We start from the raw sequence: 26,620 nt of genomic DNA on the forward strand, positions 1-26,620 counted from the left end.
GTCCTGGGCTGCATCCCCAGAGCATGAGCAGCAGGTCAGAGGAGGAGATCCTGCCCCTCTCTTCTGCTCTTGTGAGACCCCACTTGCAGCACTGTGTGCAGTGCTGGTGTCCCCAGCATGAGGACGTGGAGCTGTTGGAGCAAGTCCAGAGGAGGCCACGAGAATGAGCAGGGGCTGGAGCACCTCCCATATGGAGACAGGCTGAGAATATTGGAGCTGTTCAGCCTGGAGGAGAGAAGGCTGCGTGGAGACCTCAGAGCAGTTTCCAAAGTCTGAAGTGGGCTACAAGGATGCTGGAGAGGGACTCTTCATCAGGGAGTGTAGCGGTAGGACAAGGGGTGATGGATTCAAACTGAAACAAGGGAGATTTAGGTTGGATCTAAGGCAGAAGTTCTTCCCTGTGAGGGTGCTGAGGTGCTGGCACAGGGTGCCCAGAGAAGCTGTGGCTGCCTCATCCCTGGCAGTGTTCAAGGCCAGGTTGGACACAGGGGCTTGGAGCAACCTGCTCTAGTGGAAGGTGTCCCTGGCCGTGGCAGGGGGTTGGAACTGGATGAGCTTTCAAGTCCTTTCCAACTAAAGCCACTCTGAGATTCCATTATCATGCATTTATTGTCTCCGTTGTTGACACCATACCCTTGTAATCGAAGTCACAGCAGTTTTATGGCTTGAGAAGTTAATTTTGGTTACAGAGTGTGATTCTTACAGTTAGGGAGGCAGCAGCATTAAGGTATTCCCCTTGAATCACAAAGTAGGAATAAATAGCAAAGGTAGAAGACTAACTCATATTCTTTTGCATTCCAGCTAGTTGTGTCCCATCAACATGTTCTGGAAGTTTGATTTGAACACAACATCACATGTGGACAAGCTGCTGGATAAAGAAGATGTGACACTTCACGAGCTCATGGATGAAGATGACATCTTACAGGAGTGCAAGGCCCAGAACCGCAAACTGCTGGACTTCCTCTGTCAGCAGCAGTGCATGGAGGAGCTGGTCAACCTCATCACCCATGAGCCCCCCATGGACATGGAGGAGAAGATCCGCTTCAAGTAGGTATTTGTTTGTTGGCCTATCATATGGAGAAAGTGGGATGAAAGAGTTTGATGTTGGAAGTTGGTGTGAGGCGGATGGAACCTTCTCAGGTTCTCGAGTAGGGTCAAGTACTTCACAGCAGATCGTTAGTTGTGGTGAACTTTCAGAAGCTTCATTTTTAATGGTTTCTTCAATTTTAATGGTTTAAGATAGAGTTTATATTAAAAAATTGATCTCTTACTGATAACAAGCATCTCAGAAGTACCTTTAGTAACTTTTTACCAAAATCACAAGCAGAGTGTTCTGCTCTAGGTTTCAACTGTGTGGGCTTGGTTGGGTTTCAGTAGCCAAGCCCACAGAAGAAGGTGAGCTGTACAGTGAATAAAAGATGTCATATTTCCAGTGTGTACATGTGCAAAACCTGCAGATTTCCATGGTCATACAGTCAGGGAGAGGCTCTGCCTCTGTCAAAAGCCTGTCTTTTACTCTCAGGGAGAGGCTCTGCCTCTGTCAAAAGCTTGTCTCTTATCTCAGTGGGCTCCTCAGATGTGCTTGGTTCTTATAATTGTGTTTATACATCTTTCACTGAATGTATACTTGGAAATACACTTGGAAATGTTTACACTTTGGGCTTGGGAAGTTTGTCTTTTCTTCCTTAAGTTGATGTGAAAATAAAGGGCTGTTCTGGGGATAAATAAATAAAACCCAGTATGTTTGTGCCTGTGGGAGCATCAGTGTTTGTTGTTGCTGCTGCTGCTGCTTCAAGCCCAGGGAGGGATGGCAACTGCTCATCTGCTAGGTATGAGAGAGGTGATCAGGGTGTTTAGGTGACTGTTTCCAGGTAAGTGAATGCCAAGAAGTATGTTCTGTCATCACTTGGAGTATCACATCTGCTTGGCTTCTGCTAGAAGGTGTGAGTTACTGGGTGGAACCAGGAGTGTTCTACACTGTTGTCCTACATTACTGTTCTACACAGGCATATATTGTACAGGTACTCCTTAACCAGGGACATGGGCCACCAGAGCCTCCTGACTTCTGCATTTCCAGCATTATACCAGGTGCAAAATAAGAATAAGTGGGTTTTCATGTGGTGACTAGCTCTGTGCTTACTGCAGCCCCCTGTAGATGTTGTTTGCACAGCTCACCTGAAAGGAACTCAAACCCGGAAGGTCTGCTTGAAGAAGGTGGGCAATACTTTCCTAGTGCCAAGAGTTAAGGAGCAGATAAATGCTGAATGATTGGCCCCTTGCTGGAACCTGAGTGTATTTTGCCACAGAAGAGAATGAGAGATTCCAGTACCAATTCATACAGTGTCCATATCAGTGCAACTACTTCTCCAGTTAACCAGCCCATATTTTTATGCCCTGTTCTTCTTGAGATCTTTGTGACTGCTGTCAAAAGATGGTTTATGTCTCTGACCCTGTGTGCTGAAAGGTGGAAGCGGAAGCCTTTTCCTAATGTAACTGGACAGATTAAGAATAAGAGGCATTTTGATAATAAAGGACCTTATATGAGAAAGCTGGGGTGGTTCAGCCTGGAGAAGAGAAGGTACCTTAAGGGGAGACCTTAGAGCAGTTCAAGTGTCTAAAGGGGCTACAGGAAACGTGGAAGAGGGGCTTTGGACAAGAGCCTGTAGGGACAGGACAAGGGGAATGGCTTTAACCTGCCAGAGGGGAGACTGAGATAACCTCTTAGGCTCTTCCCTGTGAGGGTGCTGAGGCGCTGGCACAGGGTGCCCAGAGAAGCTGTGGCTACCCCATCCCTGGCAGTGTTCAAGGCCAGGTTGGACACAGGGGCTTTGAGCAACCTGCTCTAGTGGAAGGTGTCCCTCCCGGTGGCAGGGGGGTGGAGCTGGATGAGCTTTACAGTCCCTTCATCCCAAACCACTCTTGGATTTTATGACAGAACAATTAGGATTAAGGTGGGGAGAAACTCAACCTCTCAAGAAACAAAATCCTTAATGCCAACCTAAAGGAAGAGGAAAGCTCAGTACAAGAGTGTTCACTCCTGGGCACCACTGAATTTCTCCTGCAGAATTCTGTGCCTTCTCATCAGCTTTTGGAGGTAACATGTGGTTTGGGCAGCTCCTGGCTGGCAAGGAGGCATGGACAGAGGCAGACAGTGGTGGGAAGAGACCAACCTCCAGTGCTGTTGTCCCTGTGCTAGCAGGATAAGATCTTGTGTTGGGAAGACCTTCAGCTGGCAGATTCATTCACCAATCTCTCCATCAGATGATGCCATTACATCTTCTTCCTCTTCTGAGAGTGGCCCATAAGATGCCTGCTTGTAAAACTGGTGCAGGGGTGGGAAGTGTAGTTATACACTATGGATGGGTAAGGGATTAATTGATGGCAACAAGAACCACGTAGTGACCTGCTCACCAGGACAAATAGAGCTGGTGTTTATGAAGTATTAGTTTGGCAATGCTTCTAGGGGCATAGGTAGACAGGAGGTGCAGTTTCAAAGCGCAGTGAGGCACTGGAGGGGAAAGATGTTTTAAGCTTATAAGAACCTGGGAAATCTTTTGGAATAAATCAAGGCTAAGCAGGAAGAATGGACTCTGCCTAAATTCAAGTGGAATCCAATTCTTGGCTCTTAAGAAAAGTTTATGAATGTTTCTGAACTGGAACAGGGGAGAAACTCGATAGCTTTGAAAGGACACGCATCCCAGAATGATGTGTGCTGTGGAAATAGAATCGTCCAAATGCTTTCTTCTTGAAACAGCCAGAGGATGGAAGTTCATGAAGTTCAGAAGGGAAACCACAAAGAGGAAAACTCCACCGTAAATCCCTGTCTGAGGGTAGAATGTGAAACTGAGCAACCAGATGAAGACCTGCAGCAGTCAGAGAAGTGTATAAACTATATCATAGAGTCACAGAATCCTGGAGTGGTTTGTGTTGGAAGGGAGTTTAAAGCTCATCCAGCTCCAACCCCCTGCCACAGACAGGGATACCTTTCACTAGGGCAGGTTGCTCCAAGCCCCTGTGTCCAACCTGGCCTTGAACATTGCCAGGGATGGGGCAGCCACAGCTTCTCTTGGCACCCTGTGCCAGTGCCTCAGCATCCTCACAGGGAAGAGCTTCTGCCTAAGATCTCATCTCAGTCTCCCCTCTGGCAGGTTAAAGCCATTCCCCTTGTGCTGTCCCTACAGGCCCTTGTCCAAAGCCCCTCTCCAGGTTTCTTGTAGCCCCTTTAGGTATTTGAACTGTGATGTCTATTTGCAAGGAACCTGTTGATATTTTAGGGTGTCTCAGAAGCCTGTTGAGATTGTGCAGTAAGGAATGTACAGGCTGTAGGTAGGGCAGAACTGACCTTGCTGGGGTGATGTGGATTTTAGAGGTTTGAGAACTGAGCATCAAGCTGCAACATGGAAAGAAGCTTCCCAGGGTGGGGTGTGGAGCCTGAATTGAAAGGGTGAAGCCTCTGATCTGACTTTGAAGCTTGGAGGCTGTAACGGCTGCAAGGGCAGAAGGTGCTCAAAGAGGAGAGGTTTCACTTATCCCCCTGCTGACAGCATATATATCACAGTGCAGGGATTTTTAGGAATCATGAATGCCTTTTGCATGGAGCAACGAGTTAGAAAAAGGAGGAATAAGTCTTCACATACCCTTGGGGGGCTCCAAGAAACTCTGGTAGAATTACTCTGTAACAGTAACCAAAATGTACTCAGATCTAACATCTTCATAGGAGCAAAGAAGGCGTAAAGAGCATTAGCGTGGATTTGGGGGTGTTTGTCTAACTTTTGGGACTGGAGCTACATAAATAGGAGGAGGCTCTTCAGGAAGTAAATGTTGCTGTGAAGGGTGAAAAACTCACAGTGGGCCTGGAGGCAGTTTAGTGGCTTGTGGTAAAAGCAGAGCTTGTGTTACACGGATTTAAATAATCCTAATCTAGGAAACTGGCTTGGTTAAAGCAAATATCCCATTGCAGGTAAAAGTAAGCCCATCAAAAGGGAGCTTGTGTCCACATATGGAAAAAAGGGAATATAGGGGAAATTTGGGCTGTTCAGCCTGGACAAGAGAAGCTGCGTGGAGACCTCAGAGCAGCTTCCAGTGTCTGAAGGGGGCTACAAGGGTGCTGGAGAAGGACTCTTCATCAGAGACTGAGGTGACAGGACAAGGGGTGGTGGGTTCAAACTGAAACAGGAGAGATTTAGCTTGGATACAAGGAAGAAGTTCTTTACTGTCAGGGTGCTGAGGCGCTAGCACAGGGTGCCCAGAGAAGCTGTGGCTGCCCCATCCCTGGCAGTGTTCAAGGCCAGGTTAGACGCAGGGGCTTGGAGCTCTAGTGGAAGGTGTCCCTGCCAGTGGCAGGGGTTGGAGCTGAATGAGCTTTAGCTCCCTTCCAACCAAAACCTATCATTGAGAGCCAGGAGCCATGAGGCTTTGGGATACCAGCACCAGGTAACACTTTTTTAATGGAAAGCTACGTGGAGACCTCATAGCAGCCTTCCAGTATCTGAAACGGGGCTGTAGGGATGCTGGGGATGGACTCTTCATTAGGGACTGTAGTGATAGGACAAGGGGTAACAGGTTAAAACTTAAACAGGGGAAGTTTAGATTGGATATAAGGAGAAAATTCTTTACTGTGAGGGTGGTGAGGCACTGGAATGGGTTGCCCAGGGAAGTTGTGAATGTTCCATCCCTGGCGATGTTCAAGGCCAGGCAGGGCAGAGCCTTGGGTAGCATGGCTTAGTGTGAGGTGTCCCTGCCCATGGCAGGGGGGGTGGAACTGGATGATCTTAAGGTCCTTTCCAACCCTGACTATTCTGTGATTCTATTCTATGATTCTGAAGCTTAAATCTGAAGAAATTTCAGGCTTTTAGCAAAACTAACAGGCCCCTAAAGACTTTTTTTTGGCTTTAGATTATTGGCTTTATTGATATTCTTTTCTGTTTGGCGCTTTGATTACAAACATAATATTACTTATAAACACAGTATTACCTTTTCTGATCATAAGCGTGACCCATTTCTAAAAGCATTACAGGAAGAGCAAAAAACAAGGTCAGGATTTCAGAAAGGATTTCATTAGTTGACAAATGGTATTTCATATTTTGATTTAAGTGATGGAATTATTTAAGCCAGTCACAGTAATGTTTTCTGGGAAACGAGTTAATTCCAAAGAAGATTACAGACTTTACTGAAAACCTGAAACTCGGGTTGGTTATCAGTTGCCTGCTTGTACATAGCAATTGCTCATTTGTTAGGAGTTGTGTGTCAGGTCTGATGTTCTGCCTCTAAATTCTAGTCCTCATGATTTAAGAAATGAACTTGATGCTCATTTTTTAATTCAGCTCCAGTAGTGGAAAGAATAATTTTGTGGAAACATTAAAGAAACCTGCTAAAATGTGTTTTCCAAATCAGCCTTCAACCTTTGGGTTAACTTTTGTTGGAGAAGTGGATTCATGTTAAGAGATTTTAAGTGTATTGAAAGTGGTTGAGCATCACTTTTAAAAATGAGGACTAACTGCAGTGTGAAAGCAGCTGAGCTGCATAATTCAGTGTTCAAAACCCATGTGATGTGCTGCAGGAAATAGTGTTTCCTTAAAACATGCTGTTAATGCAGATGACCCTTGTTTCTGTGTGGGTTTCCCCCCCTGTCCTCCAGGAAAGATGATCCTAATACAAGGGTTTATAACTTGAATAAGAGAAGATATTCCTGAGAGTTTTCATTTCACCTTTAGTCGCTCTGGTTCCATCCCTGCAGGTACCCAAACACAGCATGTGAACTGCTGACCTCAGATGTGCCGCAGATCAACGACAAGCTGGGAGGGGATGAAACTCTGCTCAACATCCTCTATGACTTCTTGGATCACGAGCCTCCTCTGAACCCTTTGCTTGCCAGTTTCTTCAGTAAGACTATTGGGAATCTCATTGCAAGAAAAACGGAACAGGTAGTGATTAGATTTGTCCTGATTCCTGAGCACAAATGCATTCACTTACGGTTGTGTTGTATGGCAGTATCATTGCTATCCTCATCACTTCCTCATAGTTCTAGAGCTGAAATGCAGCTCACTGTACTCATTAAGGTTGGAGTTGTCATGCACTGTACAATGAGTTCTTCACATTCCTCAGTGAGGGATGCTGGGTTGACACCTTTGCTGTTTCATTTTGGATCTGCAGTAGCTGGGATATTCCTGTGGCAAAGCTCAAGCTTTGCTTTTCTTACTAAGGCATATTGATGCAGCCTTTGATCATTGCCCAGAATCAGCTCGTTGCATAAACAGCACCTCAGTCTCATGCCTGTAAACAGGGTGCTGGAAACACAAGCTGAGCAGTGTTTTAGGAATACACACACTCTGATTCCAAAGGGATCTTTTAAATGAAGGCTGTGGAGAGCCTTAGTGGGATAGAGGATTCTCCAGCTTCACCGGCTTCTTGGTGTTCTTAGTCCTGTGGGTTACGTTTCTTTGTGGCATAGGGGAAAGAAAAGGTAGAATCATAGAATGGTTTGGGTTGGAATGGACCTTAAGATCATCCACTCCCAACCCCTGCCACAGGCAGGGACACCTTCCACTAGAGCAGGTTGCTCCAAGCCCCTGTGTCCAGCCTGGCCTTGAACCCTGGCAGGGATGGGGCAGCCACAGCTTTTCTGGGCACCTTGTGCCAGTGCCTCAGCACCCTCACAGGGAAGAACTTCCGCCTTGTGTCCAGCCTGAACTTCCCCTCTTTCAGTTTGAACTCATCACCCCTTGTCCTGTCACCTCAGTCCCTGATTAAGAGTCCATCTCCAGCATTCTTGTAGCCCCTTCAGACACTGGAAGCTGCTCTGAGGTCTCTACGCAGCTTCTGTTTTCCAGGCTGAACAGCCTGCAGAAAAGAAGATAGCTAAAAAGATAGTTAAAGATAGAGAAAAAGATTTGATTTAGTATGGCCTTGAAATGAGAATGTTATTCTCTTATTCTCTGAAGACTTTCTCAACTCAGTAGCATCAAGAGGTGTTGGTAGAAGGTGAAGTGTAGAAGCTCTGTGTGCCATGTCCATGTGTTGCATTAGCAGCTGATGGTGCCACTTTCATATTTTCTTTTTAGGTGATTGCATTTCTAAGGAAAAAAGACAAATTCATTAGCCTGGTGCTAAAGCATATAGATACATCAGCCATGATGGACCTGCTGCTGCGCCTCATCAGCTGCGTGGAGCCTGCGAGCCTACGGCAGGAAGTGCTCAATGTGAGAACCTCCTTCTTTCTTTCTTCACAAGATTGGGAACTAGGGGGATGTTTGTTTGTGGCTTTAAGGACTAGTTTTCTTTGTCACTTACTATGAGAGCAGAACCACACTCCTGAGTCTGGAATCTTGCTGGAGTCTTCACGTTTGGTACTATGGGGCTTCAGCCTGTTTGCGGCTTGCACAGCAGAAGCCTGGGTCAGTCCCTGGCAGTAAAGAATTTTCAGCTCATTTTTCCATATAACAACCACTGTTTGCTCCGGATGGTTTTGCTGTAGAGCTTACGAAGGAAATCTGTCATCTTTCCCAGTGTCCAGGATTTTTAGAATGATCACTTGGGACAGTAAACTGTTTAATTCCTTGCCATGTTCAAGGAGGTGAGTGTGATTTCTGCATATGATATCCTGTGTCTCCTCCTTCCTCTTCCTCTTTACTAGGCAGCCTTAGAAAATACTTTATTGTGATACTTAGTTTGCTTTACAGGTAGGACAAGTTTTTCTCCCTTCGTAGCCTGGGTGAGGCTCATCCCCCTGTAATGGGCAGATGTGCAGGGTCTGAGGGAAAAAACCTGCTGTAGCTCCCTCTCAGTACAGCAGTGTGATGAATGTAAAGCTTTGCTTGAGTCACTGAAGCCCACACCAGGATGTATATGTTAGGTAAGCCTTGCTGCTTAAGTATTCTGTGTCCAGAGCATGGACCACACCACAGTTTAGCAGCTGAATGAATGCTTTTTGCAGAGACTCATGATAGATGATTGTCATTGCTCAGTTCCTCCTCTCAGCTTTACAGTGCATCAAGCAGTCCACACAATGTTACAGAGGAGAGAAAAAATGCAGGCACAGATTGATCCTTGGAGATTTGTATGTGTGTTCACCCATGAGAGGAGGTCTTCATTTTTGGTGGGAAAGTTGCAGTTCAGTTGATTACACATCAAATAGTAATACCGTCAAAGGACATGAGAGGAAAAAGCTTTCAGGAGATGGACTGACGAAGGATAATCACAGAATCCCAGACTGGTTTGGGTTGGAAGGGACCTTAAAGCTCATCCAGTTCCAACCCCTGCCAGGGGCAGGGACACTTTCCACTAGAGCAGGTTGCTCCAAGCCCCTGTGTCCAACCTGGCCTTGAACACTGCCAGGGATGGGGCAGCCACAGCTTCTCTGGGCACCCTGTGCCAGCACCTCAGCACGCTCACAGGGAAGAGCTTCTGCCTAAGAGCTCATCTCAATCTCCCCTCTGTAAGTTTAACAGATTATTTCATTATTAACAGACCTTAACATGTTATGTCAATTTGGGTGTTCTTTTCCTTTTGAATTTCATTTCCTGTGTCCCAGAAATGGAACAGCAATTCCTGTGTTCAGATGAATGCTCACACTTCCCTCTCTTCAGTACCCCTCTTTGTGGCCACCCTACTGCCCCCAGAGCCCATGATTCTGACAGCCCAGGCAAAAAGAGCAAACCTTCTTATCCATGCTTACTGTGGAGCTCCCAGTTGGAATCCGTAAAGCCCATGGACTTAACTGTTGGAGGCCTGGAGGAGGAGGAGGTTGATACAGCATGAAGCTGAAACTGCACTGGAGAGCTGGGATTTAACTTAGAATCATAGAATCAGCCAGGTTGCAAAAGACGTTTAAATTCATCAAGTCCAACCTTTACCCCAGTGCTGCCAAGGCCACCACTAACCCATGTCGCTAAAATTTGCTGTGCTTTGCAAGCGAAAGGAAATACCCTTAATGCAGGAGTGTTAATAAGTGAATTTCTTCGGGCTTTGGTAAGAGCAGATGTAACTTCAGTAGTTCAGAGTTCTTCTGCTGACATGGATTGGCAGGTAGGTTCTGCACAAAGCAGCAAACAGGCTGAAACATCCTCTGCACCCTGTCTGTGGAGCCTAATATGTGGAGAATGGAAACTTGGGGAGAAAATGGACGTGGTTGAGAGGGTTTTTTATTGGAGTTGTGCAATATATTCATAGTGTGGGAATACCCAGAGATTGCAGTCGCAATCTGGGCTTGTAATCATGGTGCTGGGCAAATGTGGGGTGTGTAACGTAGGGGACCAACAAGGTAGGCCTAACAGAAAAGGTTACCCATGAAAAGAACATCATCCAAGCACAGGGAGATGAGCAAAGGTGGGTGTATTCCTACTGAGCCAAGAGGGAATGGACAGTAGAATGGAGATGGCAGGACTGATGGATTAAGACCCAGTGGGCATCAACTCTACTGTGGGGGTCTTGAGAAGAAGCTTCAGGAGTTTAATTTTTATACTGAAAAACTAGAAACCAGTGGAAGAATCTGAAGAGGTAAGTTAGTGAAAGACTGATGAGGAAGAATGTCTTAGGAGCTCCACTTTTTTAACTTTTGGGTACACTGGATGATGGGAAGAAGAAATCACAGAAACCAGATCTGAAAATACCATCTAGAATAAAGTACTTGATGTAGCAGCTGTAGGCTGGGTGGCTTCTTGGACACCATTTGTATTTTTACAGTAATAAAGGACACCAGAAAGGAGACAAAGACATTTCAGACTTGTAGGAAAGCAGCAGTATTATTGATAGGAAAAGTCACTGTAACTGGTGATGTGGAGTTTGTCAGACAGAGTGTTTGTCAGACAGACTCCATGCTCAGCATGGCACTGGGGAGGAGAGTCTGAGATGGAGGAGGGTTATTAGAGTGAAGAGGCAACATAAAGATTAGAGTTGAAGTCATGTGAACAGATAATACAGAAATGAGCATTCAAGGGGAGACTTGCACAAACCTTAGAGAGAAATGGAAGCAAGAGGCTGCTCATTTTCTCTGACTGATCTGAAGAGAGATGGACGAGTCCATCACTGCAGAAACCTTCAGAGTCTTTTCCTTTTAATTCATGTTGGGTCAGTTATTTCAGAAGCAACAGAGAATGTGTTAGCTTGACTGATGAGTTTGATGGGTGTTAGACATTAAGCAGGTTGCCTGGAGTGAAAACTGTAGAAATCAGAGTTAAAATGGTTGGGTAGAAGGAGATATTGAGCTTGCAGATGGAGCTTGGAAGGGAGAGAGTGGAACTTATCATTTGCAGATGGTGTTCTTGGTTTGCATGTGATCAGGAAGGGGGGATGAAGTGATAGCTTGCACTGAGGAAAAGCAGATGAAGCTGGCATGGAGCAGGGAGGTGAGGTATGGTAACAACCATCCCAAGGTTTGAGGAATTACTTGTGTAACCAGCAATAAGGCTGCGGGAGTAGGAAATGGGAGAGAAGAACATTCTGGTAATTACACTAATGGTCCTGCAGATGAGATAGTGCTTATGGCTGATCTGTTCCATGCTTTCGACAGGTATGGAGGGGTTTGGTTCCATGGGCAGGGTGCCCATGCTGATGCAAATCAAAATGCATCTTACTGTGTCCCTGGGGGTGTTTGGATACTGCCTGTGGCTTGGATTGGAAATGGAAGGAAGCTTGTGTTATGCAAAGCTTCTCAAGATCCTTGTTTTGAATTCTGTGATACCCAACAAGGATTTTCTTTCTCCTTTCCTTCCCCTCCAGTGGCTTAATGAAGCAAAGATCATTCAGAGACTTGTGGAATTGATCCATTCAAGCCAGGATGAGGATGTGAGTATCACAAGACTCAGTCTTGTCTTTGTGGGCAGAGGGTCCTGTAAGCTCCAGAAGACTTTCTTTGTCTCTTCAAAAACACCCAGGTGACTTATGGAAGGAGATCACAAGGGAATGATGTGTATGGGTGGACATCCTGTCCTCTGCTTGCTCAAAACTAAAACACTTCGTTGTATTTTTAGTCAGCTTTTGACTTATTTTACTCCCAAGTTCACAGCTCATTCTGCTGCTGCATCACTTTGTCTCCGTATTTACAGCCACTTGGTTTCAAGTAGGAACCTGCTTTTGAAACTGGCTGTTGAAAAACCTCTTGAATAAACCAGTTTGCTTCAACTTCCAGTTCTTTTTAGTAAGTAGGTTGTAAAATCTGCATGATGCAGTTGCCTGGGCCCTTGAAAAAGCGATGCTGTTAAATTTTGAGTGCTGTATTTTCCTTTTTGCTTTCAATGATTTCCATTAAACACCCCAGGCAGGAGCTCTGGGTCTGGATTTCAGATACCTCTACTACCATTTCACACTTGGGTGCCTGTTGCCATCCCTGGTGCTGAGCAGGACGGATGCATGGAGGTGTGGTGATCTCTGACTGTCCTCCTTTGATTTAGCTGGGGATGGAGCACTGGGTTACAGATTCCTGTGAGTTCCAGCAGCAAAGAACTGATGGCAGAGGGTTCCTTTGGTGTGGTGCTGATGCCAACACTGTGACTCCTTCATCACAGCGCCAAAAATTACCCCTTCTGAGGGGAAAAAGTGGGAAGTATCATGCTGATTTGTGTGTCTTTAGCAGTGCTATGATATGGGTGAATGCTGAATTACAGCATCAGGACTCATACATACAGCAGGTACAGAGAGTCTTTGATTGATAGTCAGGATGAGATGATGAATTTATCAACATACTACTTTAAAGCCTTTTAATACGTAGTAATTATGTTGTAAAGGGTTAGGTTTAGGGTTAGGGTTCTGCGTTCCTTTTTCTTCTTGCAGAAAACCTGAGTAGTGGGAAGCAAGAATTACTTGACACTGTTAAGTTCAGGGAGTTAAGTCCAGTTTAAAATCCTCTTTGATTCTAAAATCTCTTGATGCTTCTAATAATCAACGTTGTATTTAACAGATGAATAATTGAGAGCATGGTAGCACTTGCTTTGGAAAACCCTCATGTATTCAGCCTCTTGCATTCCCACCATGTTCAGTTGTCTCTGACGGCCAGAAGGAGCCAAGCAGAGGCTTTAGCACTGAAATGGGCTCTGTGTTGTTGTTACAGAGGCAATCAAATGCGTCCCAGACCCTGTGTGATATCATAAGATTGAGCAGAGACCAGAGCAATCAACTCCAGGATATACCTGAGCCTGATCCGCTTCTTACAGCACTGGAATCGTAAGTACTTCCCAGAGGATGTTGCTAATACTGTCACTACTGATGGCTCTCCAGAGAGACCAACTGTGTGTGTCAGCCCTTGGCTTGACTCTTGACATCTGTGACAACATTTTAATACTCCTGTTAACTTGTAGCATCACTTAACATCCCTGTTGAGAGCTCTGGGGTTTGTGGCTCTGTGTGAAGGCCATCTGGGTTGGTGGTCCCCAAAGCTCACAAACTAATTCCAGATGAGGCAATACTAGTGAGTGTGTTACAGTGAATTTGGAGAAGGGTGAACTGCAGTGGCAGTAGTTGAGGGAGAGCCCATAAAGGCTTACAGTTCATAAAATCACAGAGTGGTTTGTGTTGGAAGGGACCTTAGAACTCCTCCAGTTCCAACCCCCTGCCATGGGCAGGGACACCTTCCACTAGAGCAGGTTGCTCCAAGACCCATCCAAGCTGGCCTTGAACACTGCCAGGGATGGGGCATCCACAGGGAACCCTGTGCCAGTGCCTCAGCACCCTCACGGGAAGAACTTCTGCCTTATTTCCAACCTGAACTTCCCCTGTTTTAGTTTGAACCCATCACTCCTTGTCCTATCACTACATCCCTGATGAAGAGTGAAGAGAATTGAAGATCAGCTGGTGCAGCATCATCAGGGTGATGGAATGAACATCAAATCTAGGTTCTCAATAGCTGTTGGCTGCGTGCAATGAAAGTGAATTCAGTTAATTACAGTAAACTCACTTCTTTTTCCTGGCTCTGCCTCTTGTGCTTGTGCTGATGGAGTGGATTTAGCTGCTACTTATCAAAATCATTTTCCCTCATGCATTATTCATGTATTTTTACATTTTCAGCTTGTGTTTTATTTATACAAATGTAAATGAGATATTGTCCAATGTTAGAAAATAGTAAAAACGAGGCTGTGAACTTGAGTAACATAGGTTTTAGCTGGACATGTGACTTTGCAAGGCAAGAAGGGCACTTGCTGAGTCCTGGGGTTTGGAGAAATGTCAGTAGCATCCTCTAAAGTAGCATGGGGGGAATGTGAACACTGAGGGGAAGGAGGCACGGCTACAGTAACTGTAGAAGAGCACCAGCGCCAGCCTGAACTTCCTGTTCCTCCCATCTATTATTCATCCAGCATGGCAAACGGGAGAGAAAAGTGAGTGTTATGTTTGTGCTTTTTACTCTCTATTCTAAAGCTGTTTCAGAATCATTTCAGATGCTGGAAAGGACCCAGTGTCCTTATTCGTTCTGACTTCACCAGTCTTAGACTCATAGAATGGTTTGTGTTGGAAAGGACCTTAAGCTTATGCAGTTCCAATGCCCTGCCATGGGCCAGGGACACCTTCCACCAGAGCAGGTTGCTCCAAGCCCCTGTGTCCAACCTGGCCTTGAGCACTGTCAGGGATGGGGCAGCCCCAGCTTCTCTGGGCACCGTGTGCCAGTGCCTCAGCACCCTCACAGGGAAGAGCTTCTTCCTTATAGAATCATGGAATGGTTTGGTTGGAAAGAACCTTCAGATCACCTAGTTCCAGCCCCCTGAACTTCCCCTGTTTCAGGTTAAACCCATTGATCTTGTCCCCCAGTGTGTCAGTGTTTGGAATGTACCTTATGTCAGTTTGAGGGCTCAAAGAGATGGTGAATTCGTTAAACTATTTCAAGGGGATAATAGCTAAAGCTACTAAAAATGTGTGTATTTGATACAGTTTGCACTGGTTGGCTCTCATTCCAGGTCCTGGATCTTACTGTGCCACTGGTGAATGATAAGGGTCAACTTGGACTGTTTGATGTCTTTCCTCTGTGGGTCTGAGGGATAATTTTAGATAATACCTCTGCATTGTCCTTCATAAATTAAAGTTAACACTTGGTTGTAAGTAAGAGTTGTATCCTGTTGATAAGGGAGAACAACATCTCGGTGTGGAGTCTAGGTGGTTGTAACCAGGTCTTGCCATAGTGATGAGCAACCAAGTTGAGAAACCTGGTGTAGAACTTGTATCTGAGACTGCAGAGAGGAGTGTCTTTATTCTGTCTGAAAGAAAGCAGAATTTGCAGCCTTTTCCTCCAGAAAACCCAGAATTGGATATTTAGTGATAAAAGCAACTGCCAAATGCTTCTAATTCTTACCCTGCTCACGGCTGTGTGTCCCTCAATAGGCAGGAATGTGTGGAGCAACTCTTGAAGAATATGTTTGATGGAGAACAGACTGAAAATTGCATAGTGAATGGCACACAAGTTCTTCTGACATTGCTGGAAACAAGGCGTTCTGGGTAAGTCAGCACTGGCCTCTCGCAGGAATGATTTCAGGAACTCAAATCTAGCTTTATTTAGTCAGAAAAGGGAATTTTCATGGCCTAGTGAGAAGTGCTTACTGGAACTGAGTACAGAAAAAGCTGTTTGGTTGTTCTGATGCAGTAGCTGTAGCTCATGGCAGTTGGAGCAGTTGACAACTAGTTCTTGTCTGGGCTCCTCGAGTTCTGCGTGTGTAGAGCAAAGTCTTGTCTGTAATATCAGAGATCTTAGAGCAGTGAAGGAGGCAGTGGTACACTGTGCATAATCTGTGTGACGATGTATGCATATATAGCTACATATATGGTGTATAGTTTTAAATTTGGTTTTTAAAATTACATACCCTTTTGTTTGTTTTTATGGAGAGGGAGGAAAGGCAAAAAGGAATTCTTGGGAAAGAATGAGACATGGAAAATGTTCATTTTCATAGAATCCTGGAATGGTTTGGGTTGGAAAGGACCTTAAGCTCATCCAGTTCCAACCTCCTGCTATGGGCAGAGGTGCCTCACACTAGACCATGTTGCCCAAGGCTCTGTCCAGCCTGGCCTTGAACACTGCCAGGGATGGGGCAGCCACAGCTTCTCTGGGCAGAGAATGATTGGGCAGCCATGTTTGGAAAGTTTTAAAACCTAGAAAGCCCTTTGGGAATGTGTCTTTGTCAGCTCTACAGGTGGGTTAGTCCCTGTCTTCCCACTCAGCTCATTCACAGATTTGATTATGGAATATCATTTTGTAAATGATATATTAATATAATACAGTTATGGAAATATATTCAGTATCTGGAAATTACTGTCCTTCATCTTTATGGTCATTTTTGAAGAGAAGATGACCATCATGGGCAGTTTGCCTGGGAACCATCCTAAGATGTTGTCAAATCTTAACGGTTGTGCTTTTCTTTACAGAGTGGAAGGACTGATGGACTCATACACTCAGGGATTTGAAAGGTCTTACACTGTCAATAGCAGCATCTTACATGGTATTGAACCACGGCTGAAGGATTTCCACCAGCTGCTGCTTAATCCTCCCAAGGTAGAACATCTCCTCCTTCCTCAGGAGCATGGAATGGTTTGGATTGGAAGGGACTTCAAAGCTCCTCCAGTTCCAACCCCCTGCCACAGACAGGGACACCTTCCACTAGAGCAGGTTGCTCCAAGTCCCTGTGTCCAGCCTGGCCTTGAACACTGCCAGGGATGGGGCAGCCACAGCTTCTCTGTGCCAGCACCTCAACACCCTCAAAGGGAAGAGCTTCTGCATGAGAGCTAATCTCAAGTCTGCCCTCTGGCAGGTTAAAGCCATTCCCCTTGTCCTGTCCCTACAGGCCCTTGTCCAAAGCTCCTCTCCAGGTTTCCTGCAGTCCCTTTAGGCCCTGGGACCTGCTCTAAGGTCTCCCCTTCATGCAGCAGAGGAGGAGAATCCCCTCCCTGAGCTGCTGCTCACACTCTGGGGATGCAGCCCAGCACATGGGGTAGTTCTGGGCTCAAGTGCACACTGGAGCTGGGTCATGGGGAGCTTCTCCTCACCAAACACCCCAAGTCATTCTCAGGACTGGTTTAGCCTTACCTGCAGAGAAGAGTTATGAAATGAAGTAGCTGTGTTTAGTCAGGTCACTGCATGTGTGCACTGGAGGAGATGCTGGGCCTGACTGAGGTGCTCATGATGTGTTTCTCTGACAGAAAGCAGCAATCCTGACGACAATTGGAGTCCTGGAGGAGCCACTGGGGAACGCTCGTCTTCATGGATCTCGTCTAATAGCTGCTCTGCTTCACACAAACACTCCCAGTATTAATCAGGAACTATGCAGACTCAGTACCATGAATTTATTACTTGTGAGTAATACACCAAGACACTGGGAGTGGGGAGAGGAAATAACTTCAAACTGGGAACACTTCTGCTCTTCTTTCATCTGTTCAGTGCAGTTTGTTACGTGTGTGCCAGTGTCTGTCATTTTTCTAATCTGTTGAAAGAGGAGCATCATCCTCAGCAGCTTTTGTGATACAAATACAGATATTTGTCTTGTGAACTGAACCCCATGCTTTGAATTTATTGTTGTAGTAGTGTAGTAGTGTATATGCAAAACAGGCTGGTTACTGGGAAAGTTTGAGTACCTTGTGCCTATCAGCTCTCATCATACTGAGAGATCAGCTTTCTCTGTATGTGAGCAGGGACGTGTTCTGAACACTGCCAGTAGAACCTGGGTGGGCTTTCAGAAAGTTATTTTCATACTTACAAATTCATAGAATCCCAGACTAGTTTGTGTTGGAGGGACTATAAAGCTCCTCCAGCTCCAACCCTGTGCCATGGACAGGGACACATTCCACTACAGTAGACTGCTCCAAGCCCCTGTGTCCAACCTGGCCTTGAACACTGCCAGGGATGAGGCAGCCACAGCTTCTCTGGGCACCCTGTGCCATCACCTCAGCACCCTCACAGGGAAGAGCTTCTGCCTAAGAGCTCATCTCAATCTCCCTTCTGGTAGGTTGAAGCCCTGCCCCATCCAGCCTAGCTAAATTATTTGTTATAACTACACTATATTAGCATGTATTAGTATCTAGTGGTTGGTTTAATGGAAGGTGTGTTACAGCAGAGCAAATGGAGCACATCCAGCTACAAGTGGATACTGAGACACATAAGTAAAACTGTTTAGTGGAATTGCTGATTGAGCAACTAGCTGGGCAGTGTTCTAATATCATTTGCTTGTTAAAAATGGGAAGATGTATCTAGAAGAAGTTAATTTGTCTCTCCTTTGTTTCCAGGACTTATTTTTTAAATACACATGGAATAACTTTTTGCATTTCCAAGTGGAATTGTCCATAGCAGCTATTCTCTCCCACTCTGCCCAAGAGGGAAAAACTACTACTACTAATGACCTAGAAAGTAAAGAAGAGGTGCTGAATGGAAACGTGGCCACAGAGAACACAGAGACTCCAGAAAATACGGAGAATATCATGGTCACTCATGTAAGTCTGGTTGCGTCCCCTGAGGAATGCAGACTGACTGAGTCAGTCTTCACTTAGTATGATGAACCTTTCAGGAGTGTGGAGGTTATTTATGGTCTGCAGATCATAAAATCGTAGGATTGTAGAATGGTTTGGGTTGGAAAGGACCTTAAGATCATCTGTTTCCAACCCCCTGCCACAGGCAGGGACACCTTCCACTACACCAGGTTGCTCAAAGTCCTGTCCAACCTGGCCTTGAACACTGCCAGGGATGGGGCAGCCACAGCTTCTGTGGGCACCCTGTGCCAGCGCCTCAACACCCTCTCAGGGAAGAACTTCTGCCTTATCCTTGGTGGATAAAGAACTGGCTGGATGGCTGCACTCAAAGAGTTGTGGTCAGTGGCTCAGTGTCCAGCTGGAGACGGGTAACGAGTGGTGTCCCTCAGGGATCGGTGTTGGGACCGGTCTTGTTCAACATCTTTGTCAGTGACATGGACAGTGGGATTGAGTGCGCCCTCAGCAAGTTTGCCGATGACACCAAGCTGTGTGGTTCGGTTGATACGCTGGAGGGAAGGAATGCCATCCAGAGGGACCTTGACACGCTTGTGAGGTGGGCTGACGCCAACCTCATGAAGTTTAACCATGCCAAGTGCAAGATCCTACACCTGGGTCAGAGCAATCTCAGGCACAGCTACAGGCTGGGCAGAGAAGAGATTCAGAGCAGCCCTGCAGAGAAGGACCTGGGGGTGCTGGTCGATGAGAAACTGAACATGAGCCAGCTTCAGTGTGTGCTCGCAGCCCAGAAAGCCAACCGTATCATGGGCTGCATCAAAAGGAGCGTGACCAGCAGGTCGAAGGAGGTGATCCTGCCCCTCTGCTTTCGTGAGACCTCATCTGAAGTATTGTGTGCAGTTCTGGTGTCCTCTACATAAAAAGGACATGGAACTGTTGGAACAAGTCCAGAGAAGGGCCGCAAGGATGATCAGGGGACTGGAGCACCTCCCGTATGAAGACAGGCTGAGAAAGTTGGGGCTGATCAGCCTGGAGAAGAGAAGGCTGCATGGAGACCTCATAGCAGCCTTCCAGTATCTGAAGGGGGCCTATAGGGATGCTGGGGAGGGACTCGTCATTAGGGACTGTAGTGATAGGACAAAGGGTAACAGGTTAAAACTTAAACAGGGCAAGTTTAGATTAGATACAAGGAGGAAGTTTTTTACTGTGAGGGTGGTGAGGCACTGGAATGGGTTGCCCAGGGAAGTTGTGAATGCTCCATCCCTGGTGGTGTTCATGGCCAGGTTGGACAGAGCCTTGGGTGGCATGGCTTAGTGGGAGGTGTCCCTGCCTATGGCATAGGGGTTGGAACTGGATGATCTTAAGGTCCTTTCCAACCCTAACTATTCTAGGATTCTATCTCCAACCTGAACTTTCCCTCTTTCAGTTTGAACCCATTACCCCTTATCCTGTCGCTACAGTCCCTGATGAAGAGGTTCTGTCAGATCTAGATGGAAATGTATTTGCTTTTGTAGATCTGGTTTTAGCATCCAATTAACAAAATAAACATACCACCCATCTCCTTTAACAGGCTTGTGATTCCATTTTTACTTAATATTTTAGTAAAAATGCATATAAACTGTGTATAAGACCAAAAAAAAGGAGCTACAAGTGAGTAACTAAATTTTAACTTCTGCATAGAGGCCCTAATGGTGAAACCCTGCTGTTGTTATGTTGTAAATGACAATAATGTCCTCATGACTGCTCAGTGAAGCCCCAGAGCAGCAGGCTGAAGACATTTATAGGTATTGCTGCTTGCCATGGATTGTCTGAGAAAGAAGAAACTTGAGCTCTTGGGAAGGGGAAGTGCTGAACTCGAAGTTCTTGTTCAGTCGAGTGAAGGACTGAACAAAAAGTAACTCTAGTTCAGTGCAGACTTCTGAGGCCTGAGTCTCCCTTTGGCAAAGGTTTGAAGTTTTCTTCCTATCTCTTTGTTTTCCCCTCCAGCTGTTCCAGAAATGCTGCCTTGTGCAAAGGATATTGGATGCCTGGGAAGCCAATGACAAAATACAGTAAGGATCTGGGAACAGAGGCTTTTGTCTTGGGGCTGCAGGTTTAGAATAATGCCTTAAAATAGTCTTCTAATTATTTGGCTAAATCAGTGGTGTCTGTAATGATTTGGGTTGTGATTGTGATTTGGAAAGAGGTGATATTTGAATTCACCAGCAGACATATAGTGTGAAAGGGTGACTTATTTTATTTAATGTCTGTAACATCTCACCCCAGACACGATGTGTTGCTTTCTTGCTTTTTCAGGATAGTACACTGCATATTAGCTTTGCTTTTAGTTTAAATGCACAGTTATATTCTCCCCAGTGAGCAACTCTGTGGAAGCAGAGGTGGGAAAGTATTTTTGTCCCAGATTTGCCCCAAGTTAATATTACAGTTCTATAAACGACTCAGATTTCATTCTGATTACAATGACTATAAGAACTAAATCGTTAAAAAACCATAAAACATATGAAAGTGAACATTTTATCCAGGCTTCTCCTTCTTTGTCCATCTAAATGTTTTGGTCCTCCCTCGCTATTTTGAGCTCTTTATGGCTTCACAGTGCTTTGTAGTCCTACTGTAATAACTGTAGGGTCACTGTGAGACCATAATTGGTGGGTTTGGATTTGACTTTTTTTGGGTTTGGTTTGATTTGGTTGGGTCTTTTTGGTTTGTTTCTTCCTCTTGCATTCCCTTGGGCTCCTGATAACAAATGGCACTGATAGTTTCATTGCACAACTCTAACTGTGCACAGTTTTGTAGGTAACAAAAACATCTGTGGTTGCTGCTTAAGAGTTTTCCTAATTAAATTAGATAGGAGCTAGAGCTCATCCATGTTTCATGCCAGGCAGTTCCAGTCACCACACTGGAAGGAATTTTAATGGCCAGAAAAGAATACTGCCTTAAAAGAGGTATCTCAGATGATATGCTCTAAGAAACTTGAGCTTAGCTGGAGATGGTTGATGCACTCAATGAGGAGATGGAGTGAGGCACTGGGAGCCCCAGGGGTAGAGTTTCCAAATGGAGGTATTGGGAGTTAGTAATCATCAGCAAGAATGGTGGTAATGTTTTTTCCTATTGGAACATTGGATTGTTCTTGGGTTCTCTTAGTTATTCTGTGTGTTCTTAATGGATTTTGTAGCTACTAGCATTTAACTTCAAGGTAACCCACATAGTTCTTTTATTGCAGAGCATTTGATGAGTCTAGGTAATTAGAATTGAAAATGAAGTAGGTATGGTCATCAGTGTGAGTTCACAGATACATCCTTTTCCTGCAGCACACTTTCTTATGCGTTGTCTCTGCTGGCATCTAGGACAGAACCCTTTGTTTTACAGCTGGAGATGTTGTAAAGTGAGGTGGAAACTTCTTGTCACCCTGTTTGTAGGGTTTTTTTTTCTGCTTAGTTTGATTCTGAGCCACCAGTTTTGTTTGGGGTGGATTGAGTCAACCTTGCATGGTCCTGGTGCTACGCCAAGAAACTTTCATTTCTGAATCTGACTTTAGGATTTGGTATTCTTTAATGTCTAGAATTGTAGAATGACAGTTTCTGTTGAAAGTAATGTTAAAGCTCATCCAGTTCCAACCCCCTGCCACGGGCAGGGACACCTTCCACTAGAGCAGGTTGCTCCAAGCCCTGTCCAACCTGGCCTTGAACACTGCCAGGGATGGGGCAGCCACAGCTTCTCTGGGCACCCTGTGCCGCGCTTCAGCACCCTCACAGGGAAGAACTGCCTAAGATTTCATCTCAGTCTTTAATAGTTAAAGCTATTCATAATATTACAGTAAATAAGAGTCTTGTCTCTGCTTCTTTTCAGCACCAGTGTAAAGGTAGAAATGCTGTTTCTAAACACAGTGCTGTGAAATTTCTTACCAGGAATCTGCCACTGGTTTAGGTTTTCCTTCCAAATCTCGGTCCTTCTTGGACAGTGTGGAAAGCAGATTTATTTCAGGCTCTTCGTCCCCTGGTTTTTGTATTGCTGTTCCGCTAGAACCGGTAAAGATTCAAAGAAAAGTGACTCAGGCTGCTCGTATTTAGTGCTGGGGGGTATCTAATGGTTGTGGATTAATGGCTTTTGTTGTCTTGAATTCGTCTGCTTAGTACTTCAATTGCAAGTAAAACTAAAGCCTTTTTGGTAGTAATGATGTAAATTCTTACTGCTGGGAGTTATGTTTAGTGGAAATTATAATCAGATAATTTCTATCTGCAGTGTTCTTCCAGTGTACCCACTTAGCTTCCTCTTTGTAACTGGCTTATATTTTACCTAGTGTATACTGAACTGGATAAATGATCCCTTTCCTCTCAGTACATGGAAGGTGCAGACAGATTGGTTTGTTCTGGGAAGGCTCATCCTGCATGAGCAGGAATATTCCACTTCACTGTTGCATCTTCCATAGGGACCCTTCCTGCAGCAGCACCTGCCTGTGCCAGACCCTTGCAGCAGTGGGGAGCTCATAGCATGTCTGGCTGATGGAAGTGGTTTTGGATGTGACCCCGGGGCTCCTGTGCCTGGTTCTTGTGCTAATGTCTCTTTCCTTTTTCAGGGCAGAAGGTGGGATGAGGAGAGGCAACATGGGCCACCTCACTCGGATAGCAAATGCTGTGGTGCAGAATATGGAGAAGGGCCCCATGCAGACTCAGATCAGTGAGTTCATTAAAGGTTCGTGCTCCTTTCTCTGGTCCTTCCTTTCCCCTTGATTCAATAACCCTTGTAGGCCTTTGGAAAGACTATTGCATGTATTTCATGATGATTCCTTCTATAATGAAAAGGATTTCCAGTTAAACATCACAATTTCCCGTAACTTAAACAACTGTCGAGACCAAACTTGGTTGCTCTTTATTTTCATACAGTTAGGTTGAAATTGTTGGAGCTTTGCTTTTTGCAACCAGAGACTGAAGGTAACTGAAGGAAAGAATGCTGCTTTCCTTCCTGATTTCTATGTATATTCATAGTGCTTCTTTACAGCATTCTAGAGTGGTGTTTCTATACTTCTTTATTCTCATATCTGTCTGAGAGGAAGAGACACAGTAAATGATGTGTCACAGAGGCCCTATGTCTCTGCTTTGTCAGATACATTGCCAAGCTTTGTCCATCACATCTTCATTGAATTCATTTGGAGAACTAGATTTATCTGACATTTTCCTATGAGAGGAAATCAGATTTTCCATCTGCATCTATTCAGGGAAATGAGTTTCCATTTTTGGCTTCTGTCAGACATCTCCAGTGGTAAGACACTGTAAGACAGTAACTTGGTATGATGTCAGATCTACATGAAAATGGAGAAGTTACAAAGATTTCAATAAAAACTGAAAATATCACAGGTCCTGGTGATTTCCCTCCCTTGTTTCACTGCACTGGGCCTGGGGGGATGAAGACAACTTTATTCATAGCAACCATGCAGTGCTGTGTTTGGGATTTGTGATAAATGGTGCTGATCACACCCCACTGGTTTAGCTCTCACTGAGCTTGCACAGCACCAAGGCTTTCCCTTTTATCCATGCTGCGTGCCCCAGTGAGCAGACAGGGTGGATAAGAGGATGGAAGCTGGCCTGATTGACTGAAGGGCTATTCCATATATTACTCCTATACTCAGGAGCAGGAGTTTTGTATCTTTATCGCACTGTAATTCCACAAGTGAGTTAAGATGTTCGGATCAGTGATATCCTACTGCTTGGCCTAACAGAAGATGTTCCCTTCTCAGCAGAATTTACCATTTTTAGGAGATCACGTAAAACGTAATTCTCTTTGCAGAGCACTTACACAATTCATTGCTTAGCTCATGTGCAGGGGTATGTGTTTGCTCAGCAGCTCCAATTAACCAGTGGGGCAGAGTGATTGGTTTGATACTTCTCTATGAGTTGTGCTAAACCTTGTGGTGCCCTTTTTCTTGCAGAGCTACCTGAGGATTGCAGAGGGAGATGGGAGAGCTTTGTAGAAGAGACACTGACAGAAACCAACAGGAGGAATACAGTGGATTTGGTGAGAACAGTGCAGATTTCAGATGGGCCCATTACCTTCTAGACTTTCCTTAGCTTTTTTAGCTAAGTGATACTGCTAGGGAGTTTTTTTGTTCTTTTGCTTGCTTTTATGAAGCAGGCTTACAAGGGCTCAGTGTTTGTAGAAAACATGTTCCATAATAGTTCTTGAAGCAGGAACTCTGATACGTGTTGGTAAACTCTCGTCCATGTTTTTGTGTTAGTCACTGGGGTGGTTTTTGCCATCTGACCACCATGGTAAATGATTATATGTGTGGAACAAAAGGCTTTGAGCTTTTTAGCTTTCACTTGTGCTGATTTTTCTGTACTTCCCTCAGGTGAGCACTCACCATCTGCACTCCTCCAGTGAGGATGAAGACATTGAGAGTGCTTTTCCCAATGAACTTTCTCTCCAACAGGTGTGTTGATAACATGCTCTTTACTGTTCCTGGGGAGTTTCCTTCTCTATCTTGCCCTTAATCTTCCCCAGCATAGAGCGGTTCCTAAAGTCCACTGTTAGTGTGTTCAGCTCTTTTGTGTTTTTCCAGTGTGACCGCTTACGTGGTCTGCCCTCCAATTGGAAATCATAGAGTAGTTAGGGTTGGAAAGGACCTTAAGGTCATCTAGTTCCAACTCCCCTGCCATGGGCAGGGACACCTCACACTAAACCATCTCACCCAAGGCTCTGTCCAGCCTGGCCATGAACACCGCCAGGGATGGAGCATTCACCTGGGCAACCCATTCCAGTGCTTCACCACCCTTACAGTAAAGAACTTCCTCCTTATATCTAATCTAAACTTTGCCTGTTTAATTCGTTACCCCTTGCCCTATCACTACGGTCCCTAATGAAGAGTCCCTCCCCAGCATCCTTATAGGCCCCCTTCAGATACTGTAAGGCTGCTATGAGGTCTCTGTGCAGCCTTCTCTTCTCCAGGCTGAACAGCCCCAACTTTCTCAGCCTGTCTTCATACGGGAGGAAATAGATTTAAATGAATCCTGGAATGGTTTGTGTTGGAAGGGACATTAAAGCTCCTCCAGTTCCAGCCACTTGCCATGGGCCGGGACACCTGCCACTAGAGCAGGTTGCCCCAAGCTCTGTCCAGCCTGGCCTTGAACACTGCCAGGGATGGAGGTGCAAGTTCCTAGGGTGCAAGCAGAAAAATAGAAGTGTGAAGCTGCGGTGGGAGACCAAACATGATGGTATTTGGGGATATCGTTTCAAGGACATGTGGAGTAATTTCCTGTTCTCCTTGGTGAATGTCCAGTTGGAGGCAGTGACCTTCAGAAGTGATCTGTCTTAGCAAAAAGTAACCTAGAAGTAATGAGAGTGATCAGGGGTGTAGAATATGACATGGGAAGTAAAGTTGAAAGAGTTTGGTCCACTTGGTCAATGGAAGAAAAAATTATAGAGACATGTGCCTCATCCTACAAGGAAGAGGGGTTTAGAGGGAAAGTGCCTTCTTGATGTCCATGGTGGGTTTAAGTAGCAGCAAGGTAAACTTCATACTGCAACAGGGGAAAACAAGTAAAAACCACCAGTACAACATTCTAATAGAATAATGGAGCCAACAAATGGCTCCCTAGGGAAATTCCGTAAGTCTCTTTGGAAGAAGCTAAGAGCAGATCAGAGAAACATCTCTTCAGGGCTTGCTGTTTGATCCTGCTTTTAGAAAGGGGGTTGGAGCAGATGATTCCTCAGAGTTCACCAGTTTGCTGTGATATTAATGCTTTTCTAGAATACATGTTTTCAACCAGTTCAGTTGCATGTCTTTGGCCACGTTAATGAGGGCTCTTTTGGGTTCCTTTGCTCAGGCCTTCTCCGAGTACCAGATCCAGCAGATGACAGCAAACTTTGTGGATCAGTTCGGCTTCAACGATGAGGAGTTTGCAGACCAGGATGATAATATCAAGTATGTTTAGAAAACTTCAGGAGGTTTATATTGAGCATTTAAACCTCTTTGCCTCTAATCTTGCTTCTTCTGATTCAGGTTTGAAAAGGAACCTCACTCTCTACCTCCTTCGGTTTGAAACAGACTGATCAATGGCTTGGAGAACATCTGATGGTTTTCTGTTTATAGGAGTCCACCCTTTATGGCCAAAGCCACTTGTAGAACCAGGGAAAAGCACTTCTTCATTTTGTAGAGAAACCTTTTAAATAAAACATGGAACTATTACCCAGCCCTATTCTAGAATAAATGTAACTGAACAGAAAGCAAAGCATTAGAGCAAAGTCCAGG

General features: G+C 45.2%; 1 protein-coding gene across 4 annotated transcripts in view; it reads left to right on the forward strand.

The window, feature by feature from the left end:
- PPP6R2 (protein phosphatase 6 regulatory subunit 2) overlaps positions 1-26,620 on the forward strand; it is a 90,192-nt gene that overhangs the window by 43,862 nt on the left and 19,710 nt on the right. For 3 of the 4 annotated variants that reach the window (XR_009745874.1, XM_061467217.1, XM_061467220.1), the window contains exons 4-17: positions 802-1,047; positions 6,737-6,923; positions 8,061-8,198; positions 11,716-11,781; positions 13,043-13,155; positions 15,298-15,411; positions 16,333-16,459; positions 17,104-17,256; positions 18,184-18,387; positions 20,365-20,429; positions 22,952-23,067; positions 24,302-24,387; positions 24,722-24,802; positions 26,196-26,293. Coding sequence is in view for 3 of the 4 variants with exons in the window: in XM_061467217.1 (XP_061323201.1) it covers positions 821-1,047; positions 6,737-6,923; positions 8,061-8,198; positions 11,716-11,781; positions 13,043-13,155; positions 15,298-15,411; positions 16,333-16,459; positions 17,104-17,256; positions 18,184-18,387; positions 20,365-20,429; positions 22,952-23,067; positions 24,302-24,387; positions 24,722-24,802; positions 26,196-26,293 (1,775 nt within the window). In the remaining variant the exon portion in view is untranslated. The remainder of the gene's footprint in view (positions 1-801; positions 1,048-6,736; positions 6,924-8,060; positions 8,199-11,715; positions 11,782-13,042; positions 13,156-15,297; positions 15,412-16,332; positions 16,460-17,103; positions 17,257-18,183; positions 18,388-20,364; positions 20,430-22,951; positions 23,068-24,301; positions 24,388-24,721; positions 24,803-26,195; positions 26,294-26,620) is intronic. The other variant, XM_061467219.1, reaches the window with a different exon arrangement.

The sequence above is a fragment of the Pezoporus flaviventris genome, unplaced genomic scaffold (genome assembly GCF_033815535.1).
Source record: "Pezoporus flaviventris isolate CSIRO_AGI_PZ_B2104156 unplaced genomic scaffold, CSIRO_AGI_Pfla_v1 ptg000045l, whole genome shotgun sequence".
Classification (NCBI taxonomy): domain Eukaryota; kingdom Metazoa; phylum Chordata; class Aves; order Psittaciformes; family Psittacidae; genus Pezoporus; species Pezoporus flaviventris.